Consider the following 26,756-nt stretch of genomic DNA (forward strand, 5'->3'; position numbering starts at 1 on the left):
TGAGAGAATCCAATTTACCTGGCTTACCTTTGTAAAACTAATTTCTAAGCAGCCCACCCAGGTGTCTCCTTCCACAAGACCACATACTCGATCATCAGTGTCTATTAGACATTATCATAGTAACCATGTATCATCAGTCTTCATCAGACACTACTATGGTGGCCTTGAAAGGATGGTGCTCCCCCACATAGGACTGCTAATGTCAGCTGTGGCCCCTGTCTATCTTGATCTACTGCTGACTCTAATCATCAGCACAGGATCTGCAAACATTGCTGTGAGAACGCAAACCCCAGGACACTACCAAGGTATGTGGATTGTAGGCATCACAGTGTTTGTTCTCAGCAGATGGAAAACCTGAAAGTAGTCACCTAGGACCCTGCTTGCTTCTGTTTACTTACAGATACAAACAAGGGAAACCGATTACAGCTTCACATATCAGCTTCACTTTGCTATCCCTTGCAGAAGTTTTTTTTTTTTTTTTTTTTTTTTTTATTTGATTGTCTCTAATGGCAGGTCAATCATCAGCTTTAAAGATTTACTTCTATTTGGATGTGTAGTGTGTGTGTGTGTGTGTGTGTGTGTGTGTGTGTGTGTGATGTATGTTGGCACTTTTGAACTGAACTCAGGTCCTCTGGAAGAGTAACAAGTGCTCTTAACTACAAGGCCGTTTCACAATCCCCACCAAACATCAAATTTAAAGACTAGACAATAATAATCCAACAGTGATCTGTTTTTCTCAAAGTAAAACCCCTGGGGAGTCACTTTTCTTTCAGCCTTTAAGAGCACACCTGAAGAGAAAATCCTCATCATTCCTGGAAATGCTGAAGGAGTTGCTGTTTGCTGACAGCCACGTAGGATTGTCAACTGAGTATGTGCTGGTGAACAGGCTTTCAATTGTCAAACATCAGAAAGTGATATTTTGATGCATTGGGGTTCTCTTTGCATTTCCTTATTTTGTAGGTAACACATAGATAGTCTTCAATAAGTAACATGTTTCTTTTATTCATTATTGGTTAAAATGATTCTGAGAAAACATTGTGAAATCAATACTAGTTCATACTAGTTGATGATAAATAACAACAAACTAAACCATGCTTTCTCTTTTGTTCAAGCATGGTTAGATATATGCCAGAAAATATGGTCCCTAAAAGGGACTATTTGAGCCCTGAAGGTAGAAAATATATGTAACAAGTATTGCAGTGAAGTCTCTGTGATTAGCAACAATCTGAGCCTTTTCACAATGGTTTGAGCCTTAGAATTAGGAGAATATAGTATATAATGTAATATAATCATTTAATATAATTTAATATAATAATATAGTATAATAATATAATATAATATAATAATGTTATCACAATATAACTTGTTGAAAAATCACAGTGAAAATGTTTCTTCACAAAGGTATTTGAGACTGTTTTTTTATTTATAAAACTGGAAATCATCTACTGTTGAACTATGTATTATTTATATATGTATGTAGGTCTATGTAATGCATTTACATATTTAATTATATATATATAATAAAATATATTGAAAATATCAGGGTGAAAATGTTTAATCACAAAGTTATTTAGGACAGTTTCCATTATTTAAAAAAAGTGGGAATTGTCAAATGTTGATTTAGAAAACATTGATTAACTATTGCAAAAGTCATTTTGTATATCAATTCTGTGGTAAATAGGTTGTTTCTTTTTTCAGGCTATTTATTTATGCATTTATGCATTTATACATTTTATGTATGGATTTTCTATCTGCATACACACCTGCATACCAGAAGAGGGCACCATTCTACATGTTTATGAGCCTCCATGTGTTTCCTGGGAGTTGGACTCAGGACCTCTGGGGGAGCAGCCAGTGCTCTTAACTGCTAAGCCACCTCTCCAGCCTTTTATGCTGATTCTTAAAAGCAGTAACCGTGAGGTAAATGTTGACTGAACACTTGCCTAGAATGTGAGGTCTGTGTTTGGTTGCGACCAAGGGCAGAAGAGGAACCAGATACTGCAGTGCACATAGTAGCAATCACAGGGTTGTAGTGACTGTGTCAAAATGAGGAGGAAAAGGCCATATGCTGAAAAGTTAGCAACATACTTTTATCTGGGCTTTACTTCTTTTTGCTAAATTTTACAGAAGTTCAAATTAGCAGGTAATTAAGAATAAAGTATTTTTTCAGAGAAACCTTGTCTTGGGGCGGGGAAGTATTTTTGAGACAAACCTGAGCTGTATCTATGAGATTTCTCATAGGAATGTCCATATCATCAGCTCTTCACTAACAGACTCTGTTTCAGTCTCCAGCCTGACACTTCCCTCCTACCTGATACTTCAGCGTGGATGTCTTAAGCATCTCAAATCTGTGCCTGTAAATATCACATATTGATTTTGAACCCTAATTAAGCCCCTTTCAATCTTCCTCATGTCAATCAAACTACTGCCTTCTACTCATTTGCTTACAGGAGAGCATTGAAGGAAACTCATTGCTGTCAATCATGCACTTCTCACCTCTGAAACAGAGACAGTTCTTTAAAATATATTTATCCCTATATGTTTCATCCACCTTTGTTGCTTTCACTAACGGGGACCACCACTCCCTCCTATCAAGCCCACTTACACCCTCCTACTGTCTGCTTCTCTGTAGCTCTGCTTCGTTTTCAGAAAAATATTTAGAATGATGCTAAAATAGACATTGATACTGGACTTTGAGTACCATACTTACAATAAGATAAAACCACTCTTTAATAAGATCAGGCTCCATGGCCTGTGAATTTCTATCTAAGTTCCCTTTCCCCTGACTTCCCCTTGGTCCTCTGATATCCAAACCCTGAATTCAGTTGTTTCACTGAAAAGCATCTAACCACCCTGCCTCCCCTCAACAAACGCAAACACACACATTTACAATCAATTGTCCAGTGGGTTAACACTGGACAGACAGAAAACAACAGAGACTTATACAAGTAAAATTAAAGATAATTACATAAGCTAAACTCCTGTGCGAGTCCCTGCTACAAACTGGATGCATGTAATTCCAGCATCACTTCCACCAAGCACAGAGCAGATACTCAAATGCCTTTGGGGGGATGGAATGTGGAAAAGACACTGCGGTGTTGTTCCAAATGTGAGGAATTCTGGGACCGGCTGAAACAACTTGTGAAGATATTAACTAATGCTCCCACAGACAGAGCTGTTTCTTTGGTTTTGTTTTGTTTATGAATAAAATGATTTTCTTTGGGAACACAATTACAGAGGCACTCCACGAACAGCAAAAACTGAGGGCTCTGTCTCCCAACAGAGGGGATGCGTGGGAGCGCCTTGCTCATCCATTTCCATAGATGTGGCTACTTCTCACCTCTGTCCTTCTTTCCCTCTTCTTTCTGCCCTCCACTTTTCCTTCCTGTGGCCCTGCCCATGCTTCCTTCCGCTCTGTTACAAAAGTTTTGCTGTGTGCGTGGTGTATCTTAGGTGTGCATCTTCTGACATGCACAGAGTTAAGGGATTTGGTTTAGGAGCAAACCGTGGCATCCAGAGAGGGTACCACACCCAGTCTTCTTCCGTTCCAGTTGACTTGGAACTCATCACCTGACAAAAGGCCCACGTGCGGTGGGGCTGGAAGTGCTGGTCTGTGATCCAGTCATAGGCAGCAGGCAGAGAATACCTGGGACCCCATGGGGAGGCACCAGTGGCCACTGGACAGAGCAGGACACAACATTTTTGATGTTAGGTCTTCAGAGCATTTAATCTCAAGCATATGCAACCTGTCCACAGTTGAAGCCTTCTGAGCCACAGTGATTTAGACTTGCCTATTCCCCAGCTACATTTCCAGACTTTCTCACCTGTTGTCGTCTTGCTGCTACGTAGTTCAGTTTCACCATCTCTTTCCCAAACTCTTTAAAGCGGTTTGCAAGATCTTGTTCATTTGTAGCATTTTTGACAGCTTCCAGGGCCTCCTCAACCTGAAATAAAAAGAAAAACACATATCAATTAGAATATAGTATCTAAACATTAAACATGCTATACACGGTAGCTTGTGAAGGGAATGTGAAAACACATTCACATTGAAACAGTAGGTGAAAGAATACCTAATAATCACCAAGATTTACAGAACAGGACCCTGAGAGATGATTTGGGAATAAATACCACATACTGCTCTTATAGAGAACCTGAGTGTTGCTCCCTATGTACACACACACACACACACACACACACACGGCATCTCCCAACCACCTATAATTCCTGATTTGGGAGGTCTGCCATCTCTGATAGCCACCAGTACCTGAATTTACATGCACATACCCACCCACACATATAAATACAATGTAATTGTTTTAAAAGATTAACAGACTATTTTATGTAAATGAAACTAGAGGCTGAACTCCTAAAGCACACAAACAAATCCTCCCTGTTATATTCTATTGAATTATGACGGTGGTAAGACATATACACTTCCAATATGAAGCGGAAATTCCAAGGACACACACACATACACATGAAAAAGAAAAGAATAGAATTTTAAAACAAATTCTCTCCCAGGTTGCAGAAATTCCTGTGCTGCTGAAAAATTCAGAAAGACAGAATTTCCAACCACTCTAGTCAAGACCTCTAAATCAAGGCATCATGCTGAAGTTACACACTTCAACACTGCCGTGTAAACAGGAGACAGTGTGCATCTGGAAGCAAGCGAAATTCAAATTCTGTTGCCACATGCAAGTAGCATCAGAGTGGAAAGGTCAGAATGATAGCATCCATGCCAATCAAAAAGGATGTGTGTGCTTCCAGATTCCAACAACCTCCTTCAGTGGGGGTTTCCTTAGTTCCATTGGACCTGAACTATCAATTTCAGTAAAACTATTATTTGTGAGTGTGTGTGTGTGTGTGTGTGTGTGTGTGTGTGTGTGTGAAGTATTTGGAGGCACTAAAGTTTCCACACCTATCAAACAATCTGAACTTTAATGTGATATGAAAACTTCCACAACTGGTAACAGTTTTCACATAATCCCTGTGGACTCAATTAAAATAAAGTGCTGAGAACAAGTGACTAGTGGTTGCCTGGTCCTAAACAGACCATCTCTGTTACATCCCTAAGGTGCAGAGAACTCTGCAGGAGATGGGGGAGGAAGAATGTAAGACCTGGAAGATTGACAGGAGAGCTGATAAGTAATGCCACCTTCTAAACATAACATGACTCACAGCATCTACAGATTCTGCACAAGGTCAGGTCTGCTAAGGTTTCTCATGAAGGAAGGAAGGGACTCATGAGGCTTGTCTTCTCCCTGACTGGCAGTCAATGGCTACTGAAAGGGAGAAGATATGTTCTCCAGTTTCAAAGCACTTGTAAATTACAGTCTCAGACAAATATTCTCCTGCAACATGTTCATGCAGACTTGAAACTCAGTGAGTCAGGCATATGCATTAAAAATGACATCATGACAGTACAAGGGGGGCAATTAGGAAGAAGTGTTCACTGTGAAAGAGACAAGAGAAGGTAATGAAGGTGAACATGATAAAATATAGTGTATATACTTTATATGTAATACTAAAAGTTATAAATAAATATGCAAAAACTTAAGAGAAAGATACTATAATGAAAAAATCTGCAAGGTCATTGTCTTGTGTCATATTTGTGGAAATAAGCTTATCAACGGAAACAGCTAATTAAGAACACATCTATGAGTGAATAAGTCACAGAACAGAGTCATTTTTGCAAAGTCAAAAGTTTTTAAACTTGAAGGGACTCTGGTTTATTTTGTATGAACTGACACTATCCAGCTACATGTTCTTGCAAAAATGATTTCATTCTTGGTTACAGATGAGTAAAATTATATTTTGTGTATATACTGCATTTTCTTTACCTGTCCATCTGCTGATGGACACACAGACTGGTTCCATGTCTTACAAACAGTACCCTGTATGCATGGATATGTGTCTCTGTAGACATTGATGTAGAGTCTAGTGATTATATGCACAGGGAATAATTCAGATATAAAAAGATAAAAATATTATGTTTTCCCTAATATTCAGGGCTTAGGTTTGAATTCATAATCACATATATAAACATATGTGCATATATGTACAAATTCATATGACATGAAAGTTAAAAGAAGACCATGTCAAAGGGACATGGGAAAAGAAATAAGAAAGAATAATGAGATATTTGTATATATGTACATAATGTATTTTATATGTATATATGTATAATGTTTATATGTATATATATGTATTTTATATGTATATGAGATTAACAAATAGAAAGGGTTGGAAAACATAGGAGGAGGGTCCAGCAGTACAGTGGCAGAATTAGAACAAAGAACAATGACACACTGTATGATTGAGTCCTAATGAAACTCATTATTTTGTATACAAAGTCAAAAACAATTGTTAAAAATGTGAAAAGAGCCAGATACACAAGTCCTGGCAAATGAAGGCTCCTGAGAGAGGCTCAGGGATTTTGAGAGACTGATGCGAAATGGAGGAAACATAGAACAGAATGCTGTTGGGCTGTAGGAATATTTTACAGTCAAATCACAACATTTATAAACAGGCTGTGGTTTGATAATCCCGAGATACAAATGAGTACAAAGATAGCCAGGAAAAGTAAGGTGTGTTCCAGTTCTGGACTATGGAACCTCAGTTGTGCTTAAGCTTGACATGCTCACACAGGTGACCGAAACACACTGCTTATCAAATGTCACTGGGTAAGGAAACAACATAGAGTGCATAGCCGGTGATAACAGATATTAGCAAGCCTGTCATCCTAGATGTGTGATGACGGTTTTCAATTCACACAAAAGGCAACCTCATTCAGTAAGGAAAACTTGGCAGGGAGAGAACCAGTTGTCAATAATAATGAATGCATGCCAGAAGGACTTCAATCTGGACTCTACAAAAATAAAATAAAATTTCACTTTTATCTATGGCAATTCTGCATAATTGCCGTTCTAATTATAAACATGTAAAATGATAATTAACCTCATCAGAGTCACTCTTCTTCCACTCTGCCCAGGCCATAATAACACCCAAGGAAAAGAATGAAATACAGAAGAATGGACGCTGCTGTGTAGTGTTTTCTTAGGCCTTCAAACCAAATTACATTTTATTGCACGAAATGGCCTGTTTAACATACTGGCATGGCTAATGAGCAGCTCATGCCTCAGATCTATAAAATAATGAGTCAGCAATGCCACTCCCTTTTAATAGATTTATAATCATTTAAACTTTGCCATCAACAGCACCATGGAGTGAACTCTCTTGGAAGCCAAGATGTCCCTGCTGCTTATGTAAGACATAAATCTTTTCTTGGGACATTAAAATCTAGTTTCAGGGATAGAAAAGAATAATTATCACAGAGGGTGTTAAATCCAAAAATGTTTTTCTAATACTATACCCCAGGATTCCTACCAGCTCTTAGTTAGCCCAATTTAGAAAATTTATTTCATTGTGTTCTATATAATTTTTCTTCTTATTGGTTTTCTCTGAAGAATCCAGATGCCCTTTAGGACTTACAATAATTGTGAAGCTTGTAATTCAATAAAGAAAGGAAAAGTGGTTTTTGAGGACAAAATACTAAACCATTATTCATGTGGTCTGTTCCTATACAGATAGATTTAGTCATATTTGGTTTGAACCCTCGTAGGATCTGAAATTTCGCCCAGTCAAGGTTTCATGGAAAAAGCCACCTTAAACATATATCATGTTCTGTAGGAATGCAGGAAATGGGGTTAAAGTCAGATCTGTGGGTATGTCAGTCAATGTCACTGAAATATTTACTGGTCCTACGGGTCCAGGGCTACCAGCGAAGTAAAGGGCAATTCTTATACAGTGGAAGAGTTAGAAAAGCTATCTGAATACCTGCCTAGGGTGTGCGGGAAATCATATGAAAGAAGGGGGAGTTAGTAAGACCTGAAGAGGATAGGAGCTCTAAAAGGACCAAATATATCTGGGCACAGGGGTGTTTTCTGAGACTGATTCTCTAGCCAACGACCGTACACGAATATAACCTAGAACCCCTGCTCAGAAGTAGTCCATGGCAGCTCAGTATCCAAGTGGGTACCCTAGTAAAGGGAACAGGGATTGTCTCGGACATGAACTCAGTGGCTGGCTCTTTTACTTGCCCACCGAGGGAGGAGCAGCCTTGCTAGGCCACAGAGGAGGACATTGCAGCCAGTCCTGATAAGACCTGATAAGCTAGGGTCAGATGGAAGGGAAGGAGGATCTCCCCTATCAGTGGACTTAGAGAGGGACAAGGAAGAAATGAGGGAGGGAGGGTGAGATTGAAAGGGTATGAGGGAGGGGGCTACAGCTGGGATACAAAATAAATAAACTGTAATTAAAATAAAAAATTAATTAAAACAAAAGAGAAAACAACAATAAAATAGAAACAAAAAAAAACCAACCAACTAACCTAAACCAAAACGAAAACAAAAACAAAAATAAATACCTGCCTAGGATCAGATTTGTTTGGGTTTGAAACCATAGATTAAAGAAAGAGTACACATATCCAGCGATGTCTGTAGCTGAGGGGACGAGAGGTAGAAAGGAAGTGGCAGAGAGCACACAGGCTTCTTGGGGCTTCCCTGGGAAGGCTAGGTTTCCCATTGCCAGAGAAACCTTTGTAGGGGGTAAATTGGGAAGGGAATGGATTGGATTGAAGACAAGCTTTCAACATGGAGACAGGAAGGTACCTCCAAGCATCTGTCACTCCTCCTAATCAAAGGCCCCTCATCACCTGGGGCATCATAGACATCCATTTTTCTTCCACAGCACAGGATAAGTGAGAGCATTTAAGGCAGGTATCCCTTTTCCCTCATGGTTGTAATCTGGGCAGAGATGATTGAAAATATTGAACTTTTCAGAAAGGGCATTAAAATCTGCTCAGTAATTGTTGTGCTTAGAAATTATTATCAGAGTTTACCACTTAGAATTTTTCAAGGTCTTCTCTGTGGTTTTATATTGATCAAGTGTTGTTATTCAGGCACATGATCTGCAATGGAGTTCTAAGACTAAAAAGCATTGAGAAATTATGCATTGCCCAGGGCACATTCAAAAGAGCACAAAGAACACTAAGTTACACTGTGTTCTAGTTTGGTTTTTATTATGGTGATAAAGCGCTCTCTAAAACCCACCAGGGGAAGAAAAGGTTAATTTTATCTGGCATCATGGGAGACTAAGGGAGGAACTCACAGCAGAAGCTTGAAAGAGCGACCAGAGAGCTACACTGCTTGCTGGCTTGCTTCCAGGGTCACAGTCAGCTGGCTCCCTCACACGGCCCAGGTCTACCTGCATAGGATTGGTACTTCCCGGGGTGAGCTAGGCCTTCCAACATTAATTATCAATCATGAAAATGCCCACAGACAGGTCCATAGTTCAATCTGACGGAACCAATTATTCACTCAAGGTTCCCCTTTCGGGATGTGTCAAGTTGACAGCCAATATTAAACATCACTCCATGTGTCATCAATGTTACCAAACAACAGGGGATCTGAATTCCATCTGGCCCTCAGTAGTCACTAAGAAATTACAGCTTTCTTGAGAAACTGACCAAGTGTTACTATGTTATAATTTTTTTGAGGACTCTGTAGTAGCCACCTACACTGCTATGTGTGAGGCAACAGAATGAAAAGGGAAGAAAAAGAAGTATCTAAGAACTTCGCTTTAGAGAAACTAGATTGGGACTAGAGAAAAGGTGCTTGTTTCTCTGCAGTACACGAGTCTGGATGAATTTATGTAGAAGATTATCACTTTATGCAAACAGCTTGACAATATAATCTGATTACACTAAATCAGAGCCTCGGGGAAATCATTGCCCTTCTTCACCATCATTGATTAAAACGTGGGATTTTCTTTAAAATCCTGAAGTTCCACATATCAACATTGCACAGTGACAATGTCAGTTAACTTCATGACATTCCAAGGGTCTGGCTACAAAATGAGTTCTCCAGAAACTTGAGCAACAGAAGGGATTATTATCACACAGTACCCTCAACAGCATCTGACAAACAAGGGATTAACTTTGCTGGGTGCAGCCATTTCTCATGTTAGTGCTAACTGAGCTTGGGAACTAACTATGTCACCCACTGATTACTCCTGCCCTCCTGAATATGGGGCAGAAGCAGTAGCAATGCAGTAGCATCAAAACCTTTTTACAGCCCTGTGGATCTTTAACACCACACAGGAGGAGAATGGTGCTCTAGAAAAGCACACTCTGGTATTTGCATGAGAGAATAGATGGCTTACTATGGACAACTAAAATACCTGTATTTAAAGCCAAGGGTCTCCTCAGTAGACACATACACTCCTGTATGTGAGGCAGCAAAATGGAAAAAAAGTGTTGCTTAACTTCTCAGAGTCTCTACAACTTTACTAATTTTTAGAGGCTTGCCTGGCATTTGCTCAAAAATCACTCAATTTTCCAATAATTACATATTGTGGTAAAAAGCAGAAGACGATATTTTAGGAAAATAAATGGACTATCTTTCTTATACTTAGTGAACTATTGACGGAGAAACATGAACAGGGTTTCTGATGAGAGGCTAATTCCCTCTGTGTTCCCGTAAGTTACTAGGACAGGAGAGGACACCAACACATTTGGCACGTGGCCTAAAAGTAGTGAGTAATGTCGCAGTAAAGTGGCCATTAGCAGGCAGCACACAGGAGCTTTGGGTATTCCTCAGCTCTGAAACAACAGAGAAATGGGATCACTTCTTCACTCTGATGAGGAAAACGCCTGTGTGGCTCCAGTGGGACCTGTCCTCCTAGAGCTCCTGTCTTAGAACATCTGCTTCCTAGGTAACAATGATGTTTTGGAAGGTGGTGGAACCCCTAGGAGGTGGGACCTTCTCAGAGGAAGTGGTCCCTAGGGAGTGGGCATGAGGTTTTATAGCCTATCCCAAGTTCTTATCAGCCCCACATTTCCTGTTCTAAGAAACCCAGGCCAACAGACACAAGGACAGATGCACACACTTGTTACCATGGAGTCAACTGCAGCCATACCTTGCCCTCTGTGACAAACTGTAAACCCTCAAACTGTGAGACAAAAAGCCCTTCCTTCCTCAAGTAGCTGCTGTCAGTCAGTAATTTGGTCACATCGCCAAAACTGCGAGAAATAAAGAGCCCGGTGGTCTTTTTCTCACCTGTGTTGCATTGCTATGTGCTAAAGAGGCTTTTTATTAGGAAAAGAAAAAGAAGTGAAAAGGATGCGGATTAGTAAATTCTAACCTGCTGTGTTATTGCATGCAAATGCTTGTGTCCTGTTGTGTGTGTGTTTTCCGTTTTCCATTGTTTGAGAATTCCTCTCATGCATACCATGCACTTTGTCAAGTCTGCCTACCTTTCTCGTCTTTTCCAATCTCTGTATTGTCCCCTCAACACTATTTTTTTTTTCTGGTTATGTGGGCTCTTTCTTAAAACCCAGAGTCCAATTAGGTGTAGTCCATGGGTGTAGGACAATATGCTGGACAGCTGCATTCCTGAAGAAAACCAATACACTCTCTCCTCTGACAACATTCAACAGCAAAATCTCTGCAGCAGGCGGTGGGACTTTATGCACACAGCCCCCATGCTGAGCTTTCCACTAATTTTAACCTTGTGCGTGCACTTTTGTCTTTCAGTATATTTTTATGAGTCTTTGGGAATCCCATTCATATATAAAATTGATTGTATCATATCCGCTCCTCACTCCTTCCTCTACCTCTTCCCAGACCTCCATCACCTTGTCCTTCTCCCATCTTCACGGCTTCTGGTTTTTAAACAATTTAGTCTAACTAGTGCTACATGCATGTTCCAGAGTCATGCACCGGAACATGGGCCATCTACCAGGGTCTGCATCTGGAGAAAGCTGGCTTGCTCTCCCTCAGCAGTCATTAGACAACAACATCTCCTATTTTCAATCTTGTTTATGAAATACATAGATGTATGCTGTATTTCAAGAGGCTATGCTTTTTAATTACTCAGAGAAAAACCACACCATATTTATTTACAGTGATTTTTTGTCCATATGTGACATTTTTGCAGGGTATTTGTCTTGAGAAGTAGTTATGTGCAATGATATGAAGAATGATCTGAACCTAAGGTGGGACACAGCCCCAACCCCAAGTCAGTACCAGCGCCAGAAAATGAAATTCCATGTCTTTCCACAAGATGGCAACATTCCACCGTCTCTGTTGCTTGGTCTGTGAACAAATGCATTATCTACTCTACAATCATTTTTAATTTTACTGCTGACAGTATGACGGGCCTACTTAATGTTGCTGGGTTGACCTTTGCATGATTTTGTGCTAAATCCTTTTCTTTAAACTCCCTCAATCTGCTGTGTGGAGGACAGGAATGCAATTGACATAACAAGGGACTACATAAGTATCAGTCAATAGCACTGGCCAAAAGAGCAGGAGAGACATAGAGAGGCACAGAGACAGACAGAGAAAAATATACAGAGATACAGAGAGAGACAGAGACAGAGAGAGGGAGGGAGAGACTTTATTACACAGACAGAAGCTGGTGGTGTAGATAGTGTCACAGACTTAGATTTATTTACCTAATTGTATTTATTTATATCTGTTTATTTAAAGATAGAGTATCGTGCATCCCAGGCTGCCCACAACCTTTCGATGTATCTAAGGCTGACTTTGAAATGCTGATCTTCATGCTTTCTACTCTAAGAGTTCTGCCCTGTGCCAGGTTTATGCGGTACTAGAGAATAAACCCAGAACTTTGTGTACAGTAGGTGAGCATCCATATCAACTGAACTCCAGGTCCAGTACATTGATACAAATTGCTGGAGCATTTACAGACCCCAGAGGAAAACCCAGTAACTCCCATTTTCATAGACTAGTATAATTTCCACCTGCATTCTAGATATTTAGCTATCTAGCCACAGACAAGGATAATGCTTATTGTCATCAAAGACACTTATTTTTAACAGATGGAGAGCATTACAGAGATCAACAACTGGGAAAAACACAGAGAATTAGTTACTGTGGGTTTCCTGGCATCAAGTGATACACTTGCCACCTTAATACCCAAGTCCCAGGGAACGTAAAGAAAAATGCAGAAGATTAGAGGCCGCATTTCAGAGTGGGAAGATTACAAGGGCCAGAGAACTAGGTAAGAATGTCTGCTTTGAGTCAGTGTCTAACAGGAAAGTGTTACCCTTGAAATCTCAACAATATTGTTGCTTCAACAAGACCTGCACAATGACATTGACAACTCCAATGAGAATGGAAGATATTCTTTAAAAAATTTCACCCTTAGATGAAGGCATTCAGGCAATTGGCTGTTGGGGGAGATGGGTCTTCTCCAAAGAAGAGCACCCTGATAGGTTATCAGTTCCCGAACAATCAGCCCTAAGCACATGTGTGTGTAAATGACACTAGATGATCTCAGTTATCTGTCTGTCTATCCACACAGGTGTTATATAAATATATATAGGTAACAATAATAATTTTAAAAAGAGGTTTTAAATTTGAAAAGCAGAGGGTCAACAAAGAAGTTGGAGGGTATAGAAGGAGAGATACAAATGATATAGAGGCAGTACACATGTATAAAACTCTCAAAAAAAAAACGCGCCAAATTTAAAAGTTATAAAGAGCATATTCATCATGTGAGCTACTCAGAGAGAACTTCAAACCCACCACAGTGGCCTAAATTCTGAGGAATAGCACTGTCTACAATAAAAATTGGGATGTATTGTTAATTTATTTTGGTTCAGTCCCATTAACCTACTTCTTGAAGAAAAGTATTTTTCTGAAAATGTTACCTTTGATGTCTGAGTAGCATATAAGGTGAGGATCATAAACCCTTTTCCCTAGCATAGTTGAGTACAAATTATTAGTATTACAAAAGCTGCATATAACAGACCAAGGAATGGGGGAGTGGCAGCCAGCACTACAACCTACAAAAACTTCAGGGACATCACTGTGCATTGGAAAACATCATTATGTTGGAGCTAGCAAGTTGAATGTGCACTCTTAGATTAAACCACATTAGCTTGAACCCAGTGGCCAAACAGCTCATCTTAACATTGTATTGTTCCCCTAATTATTTTTGGAAGAGTTAAAATTCTTTCTTGAATTGTGTACCTCACAGTTTGCAATAGCCTCCCATTTCATTTGAGTGTCTATTATTTGAGAAAAAGTTAACAACAACAACAACAACAAAAACCCAAGGACATTCTATTTTTTTGTCCCCTGGTTTTTCAGGGACCTGCTGGAAAACATGAAATTTGTCATCCTGTTTTAGAGTTAAGGTTACAGAGTTCAAGAAGAAAACCAGAATTTGAGATTTTACAAGAATTTTAAGTAAATTGTGCGTAAACTGAGACTCTTGGATCTAGTCTAGTAAATTCAATACAAGATTTCTTGACAGGTAACATTTAGGACTCCAAAGATGTTATGCTCTCCCAACAGAACAAATCTAACACAAGCTCTCATTACTCATCTCCAGTATCACTTTGCCTTATCACAACTTGTTCTCTTTACTGGAAAAGAATAGAAGACCCTAAAAGCTGTAGATAGGGCCAGGATAAGCTAGTACTTCCCAAGGATTAAACCCAGCCAGCCATCATATAGGTCCCAGGGGAACCCTGTGTTTTACACCTAGTCATCTGAAGACTAGGAGAAAAAAGCCAGGATTTGTGATGGTTGTGATGGACTCGGAATTCTCTGGGGAGAGACACTGTCCTCTTTCATGTTTGTTGTTAATATTAATGTTGTTAATTCTAGTGAGCAACTGTGGGAGGCCTTGTGGTCACAGACCAAAGAAGTGGGCTTACTCTGTAATTTGGCAAAACTCTGTGACCATGAAAAGAGTCAACTCCCACGAGAAAACAAAAGAATCATAAGAAACCATGTACAACATGCAATATATGAGCAATGGTGGGAGCACAGAACTCTAGAGACTCCGTTGAGGTTCTTGATGCAAGAAGACTGAGAGTAACAATAAAAAATAAACTGAACACTGTTTTATTGCAAGACTACCACAGTTTCAAATCTATGGAAGTTAACATACAGTAACATAAGAACAAATAAATTAGCATATGCCAGGCTCCTACCTTTTAAGAATGCCAAGCTGTGCCATGTACTCCAGGAAACAATGAATTCAAGCTCTTTGTTTGGAGGAGGGGAGTTTTTTTCAGGTGAAGCTTAGTTTTTTAAATACACTATGGGCTATAAATGAGCTATTGGAATAATTTGCTGGTACAGTAGGAAGGAAGTTGAGCAATGGCACAGCTCTAATCCTTCCGAGATGTCCTCTAACCCAGAGATCTCCGTGAGGTCTACATACTTACAATTTTCAGATGAGATAAAAGTCTCATGACATCTGCCATGTCAGCCAGGATTAGCAAGCGTGTCACAGCCGATAACAGAGCCCGTGCTGCCCGAACCATGGTGCCACGCTTGACCGAAGAGCAAGGGTCATCGGCAAACTCAGAGGAGGCAATCCGCATTGTCTCACCTGCAGGAAAACACAGAGAGGCTGGTGGGTAGTGAGGACACTGAGAGCACAGCAGACTGACAGACATAGGGATGGCCAATACTGACCTCACCGCAAAGTTGGCCCTTGTGAAATACCAGTATCAGAGGGCCATTCAAGTCTAGCTTACCAAGGCATGGACAGAACTGATGGACAACGGAAGGTATTATTTTCCACTAAGGTGTAAAATGAAGTTTTCAACACTAATAGGAAAGCCATTTAATGCATTGGATCTAAAAACTGAGATGAACTTATAAAGGAACTCAAATAAAGTAGCTTAAAAATGGGGGTATGTGTCAACAAGTGGCACCCAGACATAGGGTTTGGAATACTTTGGAAAAATCTGCTTTCTAATGTCATAGAGGAGATGGCAGGGTATAAAGACATGGATATTGGGATATTGTGTTTCAGGGTGACAACAAAAAGTTCATTGCATCTACTGCTACTGGCTTCTCTCCTGCTTTGTTCCCAGGAGGATTTTCTGCATTTTTTCCTTCTTTCCCCATATATTCCATCTCAAAAAAGGCTGGGAGAATGGCTGAGCAATTGGAAAAATTGTGAATACAAATACAAGGTTATGAGAGACAACTGAAGAGATTATAGGTAAAGTTTAAAATGCTTGGAAAGTGAGTAACCCCAGTAAAGGGAGGAAAAAAATAAAAGGTTCCAATGTGGGGACTAAGCAGGAGGAAAAAGAAAAGCAGAAGGTAGATCACTGTCACACCCTGCCTCAAGTGGTTTCAGTTCCAGGTCTTCAAAGGCCCTGGGTGGGGCAGGGAGCCAGGAGGAGCAGGAGGCATGGGCTGTGTAAGGCAACAGGTTAAAGAAAGGTAAAAGAAAAACAGCCTGTTTTGGAAAGAAAGGGTTAATCTTGAGCAAACTGTGCCACTGGGGGGGAGGGTGTTGGCCTGGGCTTGCAAGATTACTGTCATTAGCTTTCACATGAAAGCTAATGAAAAAAGCATGAGATATAAAAATGTACTGTGCTTTAATTGAAGCACATTTGTCCATTTAAAAAGAAATTTTATGGTTAAAATCCTCAGAACTAAAATATTCAGGCAGGCATATTGATTCTGAGAAATACGGTACTTTCAAAGTCAGCTCTCAAAATGTTTGGTGTGGTAACTGTGAGAAGTACGACTTTCTGCAGGAGATAGGAACTGGTCATTTTTGACTACAAACTCCAAAGGAACACTGCATGGACTCGGGATCCTGGAGACTGAGCTGAGTGCTGGTAACTGTGGCTCCATGGAAGTGTCTGTGAGAAAGGGGCTGAGACACCACACTGTGCAAGAGGCTTGAACTGTATTGTTGGCAGAGAGAAAAGTGACTCTAATAGATTTTTATTTTGGACAGTATGTCAGTCATATTATACAAAGTAAACTGGAGTGGACAATAATAGGAAAGGAAAAACAGGCATTAGGACAAATGCAGTGAAGCTTGCACCAAGTATAAAAAGCAACCAAATAGAGAAGGAGAGAAGTGTGACAGCGGTCTTTGAAATACAGCCAGTGGACCTTGTGAAGAGAATGTGGAGCTGATGATGACTAATAAGGATATGGGTGTCAGGTTCATGTGTGCTTAGAGGGAAGCAAGAAGAAGAAGAAAACAAAGAGAGATGATTTACCATGACAAACATGATATTGTATCTGTAATGAGCAGCCAATGGAGGAGGAGGGCTGGCAGAAAACATAAGCAGAGCTTTGTATATTGGAGCACACTAGAGACAGAAGACCTTCAATCAGCGCAAGAAGTGCAGTGGATAGGACCAATTTTGGATTGGTGATGAAGTAGTTTATTCAATATTTTAATAGAAATAATTATGGCTCTCTTCTTAAGCAAATCCCAGACAATTTATATAATAGCAATGATAGTTTGAGTAAGTTCATTCTGTCATTTATACTAAGACAAAAGGGGAAAGCAACCAATTATTTTACAGGCAGGTCAAAATAGCCTATAATACTCTTAATTGGTGTTAAAGTTCATTTACCCTTTATAGCATTCTGATTTTCTATTGAGAAGTGTGGGCATGTATTATATTGTTGGGTCCTTAAAAGATCCTATATTATCTAAACCAACTACATTTTCCTAGCTCAGATTTATGCAGAGGTTCAAAAGGAAATAATCCAAGAAGTGCAACAGCCAGCAAACTTGGAGAAAACTAAAATTTCAGTTTTGTGCCGAAAAATAGTGAATTGTTAAGACACATTCTGATGGAAATTTTGTTTTCTTTAAAAACTCATTTATATTATGTAAACATGTTTTTGTTTTAATCCCAAGTGCGGAATTTTTGTTTCAGCTTTAGTTTGTCCGCAGTTGGTAACTGTCTCCTGCAGGGCATGGTCTTTGATAGCTGGTACCAGCTTGTCTCCTGCAGCTTGAAGAGTGGAGTAGACTAGCACTCTGAGGGAGATATGAGAGCCCGGGGAATGGTGTGTCTTGGGGTGGTGGCAAGTGGCAAGTGGCAATTTGGAGACACCAGAGAGAGACAGTGTGGTGGCTTGGAAACAGAAGGAGAGAAACACATCAACACAGCGGACTGGAGGAGACTGCTTGCTGCATCTGCTGTTGACGGAGATTGGTAAACCCCAAAGAATGCATTGACCCTAAATAGCTGGGAGAAGTAAAGGGGTCTGTGCCCCTCTCCCCACTAACTTTCTCTCTCTTACCTAGGGATGGAAGGGAGAGGCTATAAGGAAACACAAATAAAGCATAGTTTAAAAACAAGTTCTCCAACCGAGGACAATGTATGGGTATAACCTAGAACCCCATGTCAGATGTGGCCCATGGTAGCTCAGTATTTAAGTGGGTGCCCTAGTAAGGAGAACAAGGACTATTTCTGACATGAACTCAATGGCTGGCTCTTTGACCCCCAGCCCCAAGGGAGGAGCAGCCTTGCCAGGCCACAGAGGAGGACATTGTAGCCAATCCTGAAGATGGCTGGTAAGCTAGGGTCAGATGGAAAGGGAGGAGGACCTCCCCTATAAGTGGACTTGGAAAGGGGTAGAGAGGAGATGAGGGAGGGAGGGTGGGACAGGGAGGGAATGAGCGATGGGGCTACAGCTAGGATACAAAGTAAATAACCTGTGATTAATATAAAACAATACAAATTATTTTAAAAATAACAAGTGCTACAACACACAATCCATTGGAGTCTAAGACCAATTACAATTAGAGGCTTCAATTATCAAATGTTTATTTGGTTACACATGTCCCACAGGTTGGTCTCTCTCTCTCTCTCTCTCTCTCTCTCTCTCTCTCTCTCTCATACACACACACAGATGAATCTCTTTCTTAGCCACCCAACATAAAAAAGTCACTGCAAAATATATATGCATCAGGGAGAATAAAGCCAGCTTATATTTATATCCACTCTATTCACTATAGTTGGAAAGATCGTTATACCCCAATTCAAAGTCAAAAAAGATCAGTATAGAGAAAGCTGAACAACTTTGTCTAAGGTATCATGGAGAAGTCACCTTCTATGGAATAGACTTTATTGTTCAAAGGAAAATAAGATTTATCACACATACACACACACACACACACACAGAGAGAGAGAGAGAGCGAGCTACGTGAATGACTCCAGTTTCTATAGGTTAAGCTGGGATGGAAACCAAGGACAGGGTTATTCACAGAACAGTTGACAATTTAGCCCATCTCCTCCCAGCAGGTGGAGGGGGAATGTTGCTAAGCAAATTGTACCTGAAACAACTGGATTTTCCAGGTCAAATGTTCAAACAGTGAATCAGGGTAACACCATGTAACTCCACCCCACAGACATGCTGGCAACATAGCGACCAAGAGTGTGCCAAAGCCAAATGGTGACAGGGTATCAGAGTTGTATGTGATCAATCTGGGGCCCGCATAGGCACCACCGGAAAGGCAGGAGGTCAGGATCGACAGTGAAGTCCAGAAAGCCTCATGGGAAGGATAAAGAACTATCACATGAAAAACCAGGCTGGCAAAGAGCAAAGCTTTTATATGTTCTGCACTTCCCCACAAAGGCTGAATAAAACAGAGCAGCATTTCAGTGTTTGAAAGCAACTTCTGGCTCATTATAATATTAAATGTACACCCCTAGATGGAGATTTAAGACAAGGGGCTGAGTCTGTATCTTAGTTGACGACTGTTAGCCCAGCATAAACACGGTCCTGGATTATATTTCCAGCACTGCAAGGAAAAAAAAAAAAAGTACTTTTGATGTCCAGGTGGCTCCGTTGGGAAAAGGTGTGGAAGTAGAGCACCAACTCCTGAAAGCTGTTCTCTGACCTCCACATGTGAGCTCTGGCACATGTATATGTACCTACTCCAACACACTAAAAAGAGAAATGAAAGAATTATAGGAGACTTCTGGAGCATATGACCCACAAGGCTGCTGCTACTGTACCAGTCTCAGTGGGAGGCCTATGTTATAGCAATGATTCAAGAAAGCCAATGCTAAGGCTTCATAAAAGCCCTTACTTTTAGTGTATCCTGACTCTCAAGATGTCCAACTATTTCCCTCCTCTAGTCTGCTCCCATCTTGAAAGTCTGTCTGCTCTTAATAGACTGCCCCTGTTTCTGTGTTAATTGTGAGTCTCTATTCAAATCTTTCTGCAGAGCCACAAAAACCTCCATACTACTTCGAAATCCCCAGCTCAGCCATCATTACTAGAAGTAAGTAGTTTGATAGATGCTCAGGAGAGAGGAGACACAGAAAAAGAGAAAGAAAAAGAGGAAGAAAAAGAGACAAAGACACAGATGAAGATAGATGGAGCGCAGTGAAAACAGAGGGGAGAAAAATAAAGGTAGACTGAGAAAGAAGAAAGAAGAAAGAGGAGGAAGGGAGGATGGGAGAGATAGGGGAAGGAAGAGAAGGAGGGAGGGAGACAAAGGAGCAGAAGAGGGAGAGTTCACTCTGCCATAAGAAAATGCAAGTTTGTAAACTTAAAGCTCAGGCTAAGTTCTGAGTGTGCTGTGAGATAAATAGCAGGTAATTTCACTCCGTTTAAGTTAAAAACTAAAAGCCCCTTTTGAACAGATACAAAGGATCTCACATTGTTAAAGCTTCTGATGGAAGGCCTGTGTGAGATCAGCAGTAACACTAATGCGTCTTATATCCCCATGGCTTTAGGATTACTGGGACAAAACGGAAATCTATATTACAAAATGATGGCCAAGTTTATCATGATAAAATTAGCTATTTACTCAGGGAACTGCTTTTTTATAAGACCAAAATAATTAGCCAGGAAATGGGAGAGTGTGTAGGAAAGGGGAGGGGTACTAGATAGAGGAAATTAGGGACCTGCTGGTTACCATGTGTGTGTGTAGAAATACTCAAGCTCAGTTACTTGAGTACAGCTCTAACTGGAGCCATGTTGTGATATGAAGACTCTGATCTCCTTAAGTCCCCATCATCGGCTGCAAAGAAAGTAACATGAGTGATGGGTTAGAAGCAGCAGTCATATGTAGTTCTTTCAGGAGAAAGTTTATGGCAGGAACATCAATCTAAAAGCTCCACATATTTTAACACAGATTAAAGGTCAAAAGCCTCTACCTAGCTTTATATTTGCACGTGCACGTGCTTCCGTGCATGCATGTGAGTGTGTATGTTTGTGTGTGTGTGTGTCTGTGTGTGTAAATATATAAATTACATGGTGGAATCTGCACATGCCAGAGAACATGCAAGCTTTTGTCTTTCTGAGTTTTAATCATCTCACTTAATAATTTAATTTCCAGATCTGAGGATATGTGTATGAATGAAATAAAAAAAAGAAGTCTGGGGAAAAAGATGGAGATAAGGATGGAGGGGGTAATGGAATCTAAAAACCTGTATACTAACTTAAAAAGAAAATCAGATTTGAATATTGGAAATAGAGATTTAAAATCAGAAAGACACAGGTTCTGACTCAGCTGTTGCTAAATATGTGAGTTCAGTGCTTATAAGACCATGGTGTTTCTGTCTCTCAACTGTAAAGTGGGGGTTAAAATAATGTTAGCTGTCCCACAGATTGTTATTGGGGTTAAAAATTAAAGATGATATACTCAAGGCTCTAGGCACAAACCTTTTTCTATAACAACAGCTGATGTGGTTTGAACAGGATATGTCTGCCACTGGCTCATGTGTGTGAAGAGCTGGTTCCCAGATGCTTGTCCTAAGGAAGATTATGGAACTTACGAAAGATGGAGCCGTGATGGAAGCAGTGGAATATGGGGGTGGGTTTGTAGCTTTACAGCCTGGCCTCACTTCTTCACAGGCTGTATCCTGACTCCAGTTGCAACGCGGCCAGGGAGCCTCCTGCCCCTGAGGTGGTCACTTTGCTGCCTGCGGTCATCTCTTCCCTACCATGATAGACTGTACCTCTTTGGAATCTTTACACAAAATAAACATTTTTTTTTCTCTTTTAGGTTGCTTTTTTTTCCCCACAGCAATGGAAAGGTAACTAATATCGATGTTCGAACAATTATTATTACTAGTACAGTTTCTAACCCCATTGTTCTGTTTTCTCCATACAATAAGAAGAGTTGAGATACTGGTTACAGGTTAGCCGTGTATTTCTGGATGGCCTACTTTCTTGTGCTTCGTGATCAAAAGCAATAATATAACTGTTACTCCCTGTATGCTGGTAGATGGGCCCACACCTGTGCATATGCAGGCAGCTCTAAATAGACTTGGAAAAATTTAAATTAAAGGCATTGGATTAAAGGGAAGACAGTAAGCTTGGAAGAGAATGCAGCTGGATAAGTGAGAGGAAGTGGGTAGATTTGATCAAAATACACTATATGTGTATGAATATTAAATAAACAATTTAAAAGGGACATATTTGTGCAGCAAAAACTTTTTAAGTCAGGGTATATGTTCAAATGTTACTTGGCTTGAAATTAAAAAAAGGATGCTTACTTTGATGCTCAGACTACCCAGGAGACATTGGTCTTTTAAATACAACTGAGCATAATCTCAAGGTAATATGCACTAATATGTGGGACAATGAACCATGGTGGTAATGCACAGAAGGTACTGCATAGTTTGAAAAGTCTTAGGAGTAGGAAAATTGTGTAGGAAGTAAATCATAATCCAATATGGCCCAAGAACATGGCTCATTCTATGGAGAGTGGTCTTAATGGAAGAAAAGCACTTTTTAGACATCTGATCACTGAACTGCGAGAAACTGTGAAGTGAGGCTCAGCAAGTACAAGGTTATGGACAACACAAGCAGTCCTCAGACTGCCATGCTGAGAGTTTAACTCATTTTTCTTTACATGCTCTTAGCAGTAGCATTCAAGGGTCTTACTTCCTGAATTCAAACTGATGAAATGAAAATGAAGAAAAATGCAAACTGCAGAGTAAACTTGTCAGAATAACAGCAAACAATGCTCCATGAAGCCAAGGGGACAGAGACATTCTAACGAACCTTTGTATGCCTGATGTACTGATAAACATTGACAGTATTTTAATTACTAAGTAAAATATTGGTCTATATAAAGACAGAAAACTGCAGACAATTAAGAGGCACCAAAAATAACATTTCATAGTTCCAACAACTTAAGACAAATCACCAGGGGATAGTTGATGAACTGTCCTTCTGGGCAATTCTTTAAATTGGTATTTTTTTTTTTCTATCATTTAAACTGATTGCATCATGACCCTTTGTATAATTACACAAAATATTGACAGTTAATGAACTTATTTATCTTTTTCCAACACAAAACTCCCAAAGATGGTGAGTAAAATAGAAATAAAATTCTCCATCTTCCATAGTTGTAAAACTGCCTCTGTCTTTATGTCTGTCTTTCTATCCGTCCCCACTCTCCCACTGTTGTTTGCTGATGCAGTGTTCTGTAGCCCAGGTTGACATGAGCTTTGCTGTGTATGACAGTGACTTTTGAAACTCCTTGTCCTCCTGTCTTCTTTTCCTAAGCAGCTGGAATGCTGGTAGTCTTCCAGGGAGCACTTCCTGGCTATTTGTTCTCTTTTCATGATAAGCTATGAAACAATTTTACACATATTCCCCTTAAGGTAAAAATTCTGAATATTTAAAAATGTGCAGTATTTAACAATGCAACAACTACCAACAATAAAGTTTTTCAGAATAAAATAAGATTACAAAGTTTACAATTTTTCACTAAGATCACACTATTTCAATGATGTACAATATTACAAAGATTACAATATTCCACTAGCAGTTTTGTTATGTCTTGGCCAGTTCAACTACTTGAATTACATATTAGCATCATAATTTACTATTCCTTAGCATCTGTTTCCTACAGTTCTATGCAATATCTCCATGGCTCATCATTCATATTCATCATGCATATTACCTCATGCTTATATACATGCATATATACATAGCATGCCTCCAAGGTAGCCCGAGGGCCCGAGCGAGCAACTTTTGCTATTTTATTTTAAAGCTTATTACCATTTAGGCTTAAACCCTGACTTAAATTAATACTTTTATTAGACAGGCATTTCCTTTCTTAATTTACTAAATATTCATATATACATATAGTGTGTTTAAGAAAACATTTTAAAACAGTGATCAGGTAGATAGTGTGAAAATTCAGAATGTTTTGCCATTTTGACTATTTTGTAAAATTGTTAAGACAGTGCTACAGCACTCAAAGACCCAACACCTGCACTCATTGGCTCATTTTCAAAACATACTAAAAAAATATTCCTGGTGATAAAGCAAACTGAAATAAGTAAATGGTCAAAGTGGAAAAACAAACAAATAAAAAAATTGTGCTATTTCCCTAGTGGGATCTAGAGACCTGACATATGCCCTTTCCTGTTTGGGGTTGGGTGGGGTTAGTTCTCATTTCACAGAAAGCATCTTGAATTGGTTGATGACTCAGAAGGATTCATTGAGCTGTACTGATTTAGCTGAGGACTTCTGGGTTGAGCAAATGCATGGATATTTTTACAGAGGGATCTGTGAGCAGGGGCTGGTGCTGCCAAGGGATTCGTGATTTCTTCTGCTTTGCAGATCCAATTTGCTCTTGTGTGTATCGATTTAATGACTCTTTCCTTCTCAGAATTCTTTCCATTTGTCTCAATATTATAACATATTTGCAAGTGGTTCTTTCTCTTGTCAATTATAAGAACTATTGTCTTTTTAAAAGATCAAGATGTCCCAAGTCCTTTTCAGAAAACTTTAACTGCATCAAATTATGACTGTTGGAAAAAGTCTGATGGAGTAAGTACTCTCATGCCATCATTTTTCCCAGAGAAGCTCATTTGGCCGAGGTCAACTGCATGGTGAGTAGAAAAGTGACAATTTGGAGTCAGCTAGCTATAGAAACACTGCTTTAGAAATAACCTTTAACATCTGCTCGCTCCATGAGAATATCTGTTTGCATATTTCTGAGGGTCTCGAGATTAGAAGTTGAAGACCTATCTACATGTTTATTTGGTCTGTTGAGTATAAGAAAATAGAAAGGCAGAAAGAAAGAGGAAAGAGAAGAAAGTGGAGAAAAAGAGCAGGGAAGAGGGAGAGATGGAGGGAAGGAAGGAAGAAGAGAGGAAAGTAGTAAGGAGGAACAAGATAAGCACAGGCATATATACAAATTATTCCTAGGCACACCACTTCCTCCCTGTCACAGCAAGGGCTGATTTGGGATGGCCTCTGACTGAGTACACGTGAATCTTCATCCCTTGCCCTAGCCCAGAAGGTTGGCCGCCGTGGAAGCCATGATTACAACACATTACTTTCCCTGCTCCTGACATACAAGGCCTGCTAGACAACATGGTGAAACCTTATGATGAAAATACCTTTCCATGCTAAGAGACTAAAACTTTGCTGGACCTCACAGCACTGTTGGGAACACACCTTGAAGTCACTGAAGACTGCTCTTTTATTGCGTACTTGGTATGTTTGCTTGACCCTCTTTTGGGGGATCAACTTAACACCACACCTAGCTTTCTTCGGATGTCCTATGTAATTAACTTTTACAGTATTAGCAGATACAGAGCTATAGTCTTGAATCATGTGCTCTGCCAAGCTGAAGACCCCTCTGATGCACTTGTGCTTGTATGTTATGCTAAAAGAAAATGCTGGGAACAGCAAATAAGGTGGAAAGAACCTTACAAAATTAATACCGTAAGTGTTGGAAGTTATACAGCTCCAGGCTTATACATTTGATTACAGTGGTGGTTGCAATACTGTTTCTTATCCAGGTCAGCTGGGGCCAGATGCAATCTGAAAAGTTTCATCCCTTGTGAACCCTGTTAAAGATTTCTATAAAGTATTCCTCATTCCTTCCTATAAGATGTTTCCGTGCTGTTCAAAAAACAGTGAGAAAATACATTCTTTGTGCAGGTCACAGACACACAGACACAGAGACAGACAGATTCAAAAGACAGCATGCAGGTAGGCACAGATTCAGATTCAAACAAAAGACAGAAAGGGAAAGACCTAACACACACACACACACACACACACACACACACACAGAGAGAGAGAGAGAGAGAGAGAGAGAGAGAGAGAGAAGTCGAACAAGGGTTTAAATCTGGGCTCATTCTTTGATAAATTGCTGCAAGGAGAGGTAGGTTTAATTTTTTTCCTTAATGTGACATTGGTGACTCTGAGTATGTCATTAATGCATTCAAAGCAAGACAAGGTAATTATTAATGAACAAATGCTGGGAAGAAGAACAAAGAGCTTGCTGAGGTCCCCTTTGAACTATAGAAAGTTACACTGAGGCAAGAGGAAAAGTTCAGTGACATTTCAAATTTACTGAACTTCATAATGGTATAATCTGATTTTTTTTCCTGCTTATTTTTATTTGATAAAGGCAGGTGCCGGGAAAAACAGCATTTCCTTCCTTCTTTGTTCTTCCCACATAGAAAGTTGCTACAAAAAGAGAGAAAGCCAAAAGCATGTTTTGAAACAGCAAAGAATATGAAAGGCAAGATATGCATTTCACCCCAGGGTGCTTATGATTCAAGCCCATGATTGGGAAAAGGTCAGCAATTCACAATAAAATTTCCCTCTGTGGGAAAGACATTGGTGAAAGACAATATTTTCTAAGGCAAAATCTACATTAAAATATGTTTCCTCCCTGAACACTTGATGCACTGAACACCTACTAAGGAAGTTGCACAGGTCACCTCCTACAACCCACAGTTTTCTCAAAAAAAAAAAAAAAAGCCTCCTTGGTTTAAGAAAAAAGTCAGAGAAGGGCTGGGGAGATGGTTTGGTGGATAACAGCAAAATTCAGATGCCCAAACCCCTGTCAACAGCTGGGTGTGGTCATACTTATACCTGCAATCACCACTGTGTGTGTGTGTGTGTGTGTGTGTGTGTGTGTGTGTGTGTGTGTGT

General features: G+C 39.9%; 1 protein-coding gene across 2 annotated transcripts in view; it reads right to left on the bottom strand.

Annotated features, from left to right (window-relative positions):
- The window catches only part of Ctnna2 (catenin alpha 2), a 1,158,760-nt gene that overhangs the window by 806,794 nt on the left and 325,210 nt on the right, over positions 1 to 26,756 (bottom strand). For both annotated transcript variants that reach the window (XM_055596488.1, XM_055596487.1), the window contains exons 4-5: positions 15,269 to 15,435; positions 3,825 to 3,944 (exon numbers count right to left, since the gene is read on the bottom strand). In XM_055596488.1, coding sequence (XP_055452463.1) covers positions 3,825 to 3,944; positions 15,269 to 15,435 — 287 coding nt within the window. The remainder of the gene's footprint in view (positions 1 to 3,824; positions 3,945 to 15,268; positions 15,436 to 26,756) is intronic.

This window comes from Psammomys obesus, unplaced genomic scaffold (genome assembly GCF_907164565.1).
Source record: "Psammomys obesus unplaced genomic scaffold, mPsaObe1.curated_primary_1811, whole genome shotgun sequence".
NCBI lineage: Eukaryota > Metazoa > Chordata > Mammalia > Rodentia > Muridae > Psammomys > Psammomys obesus.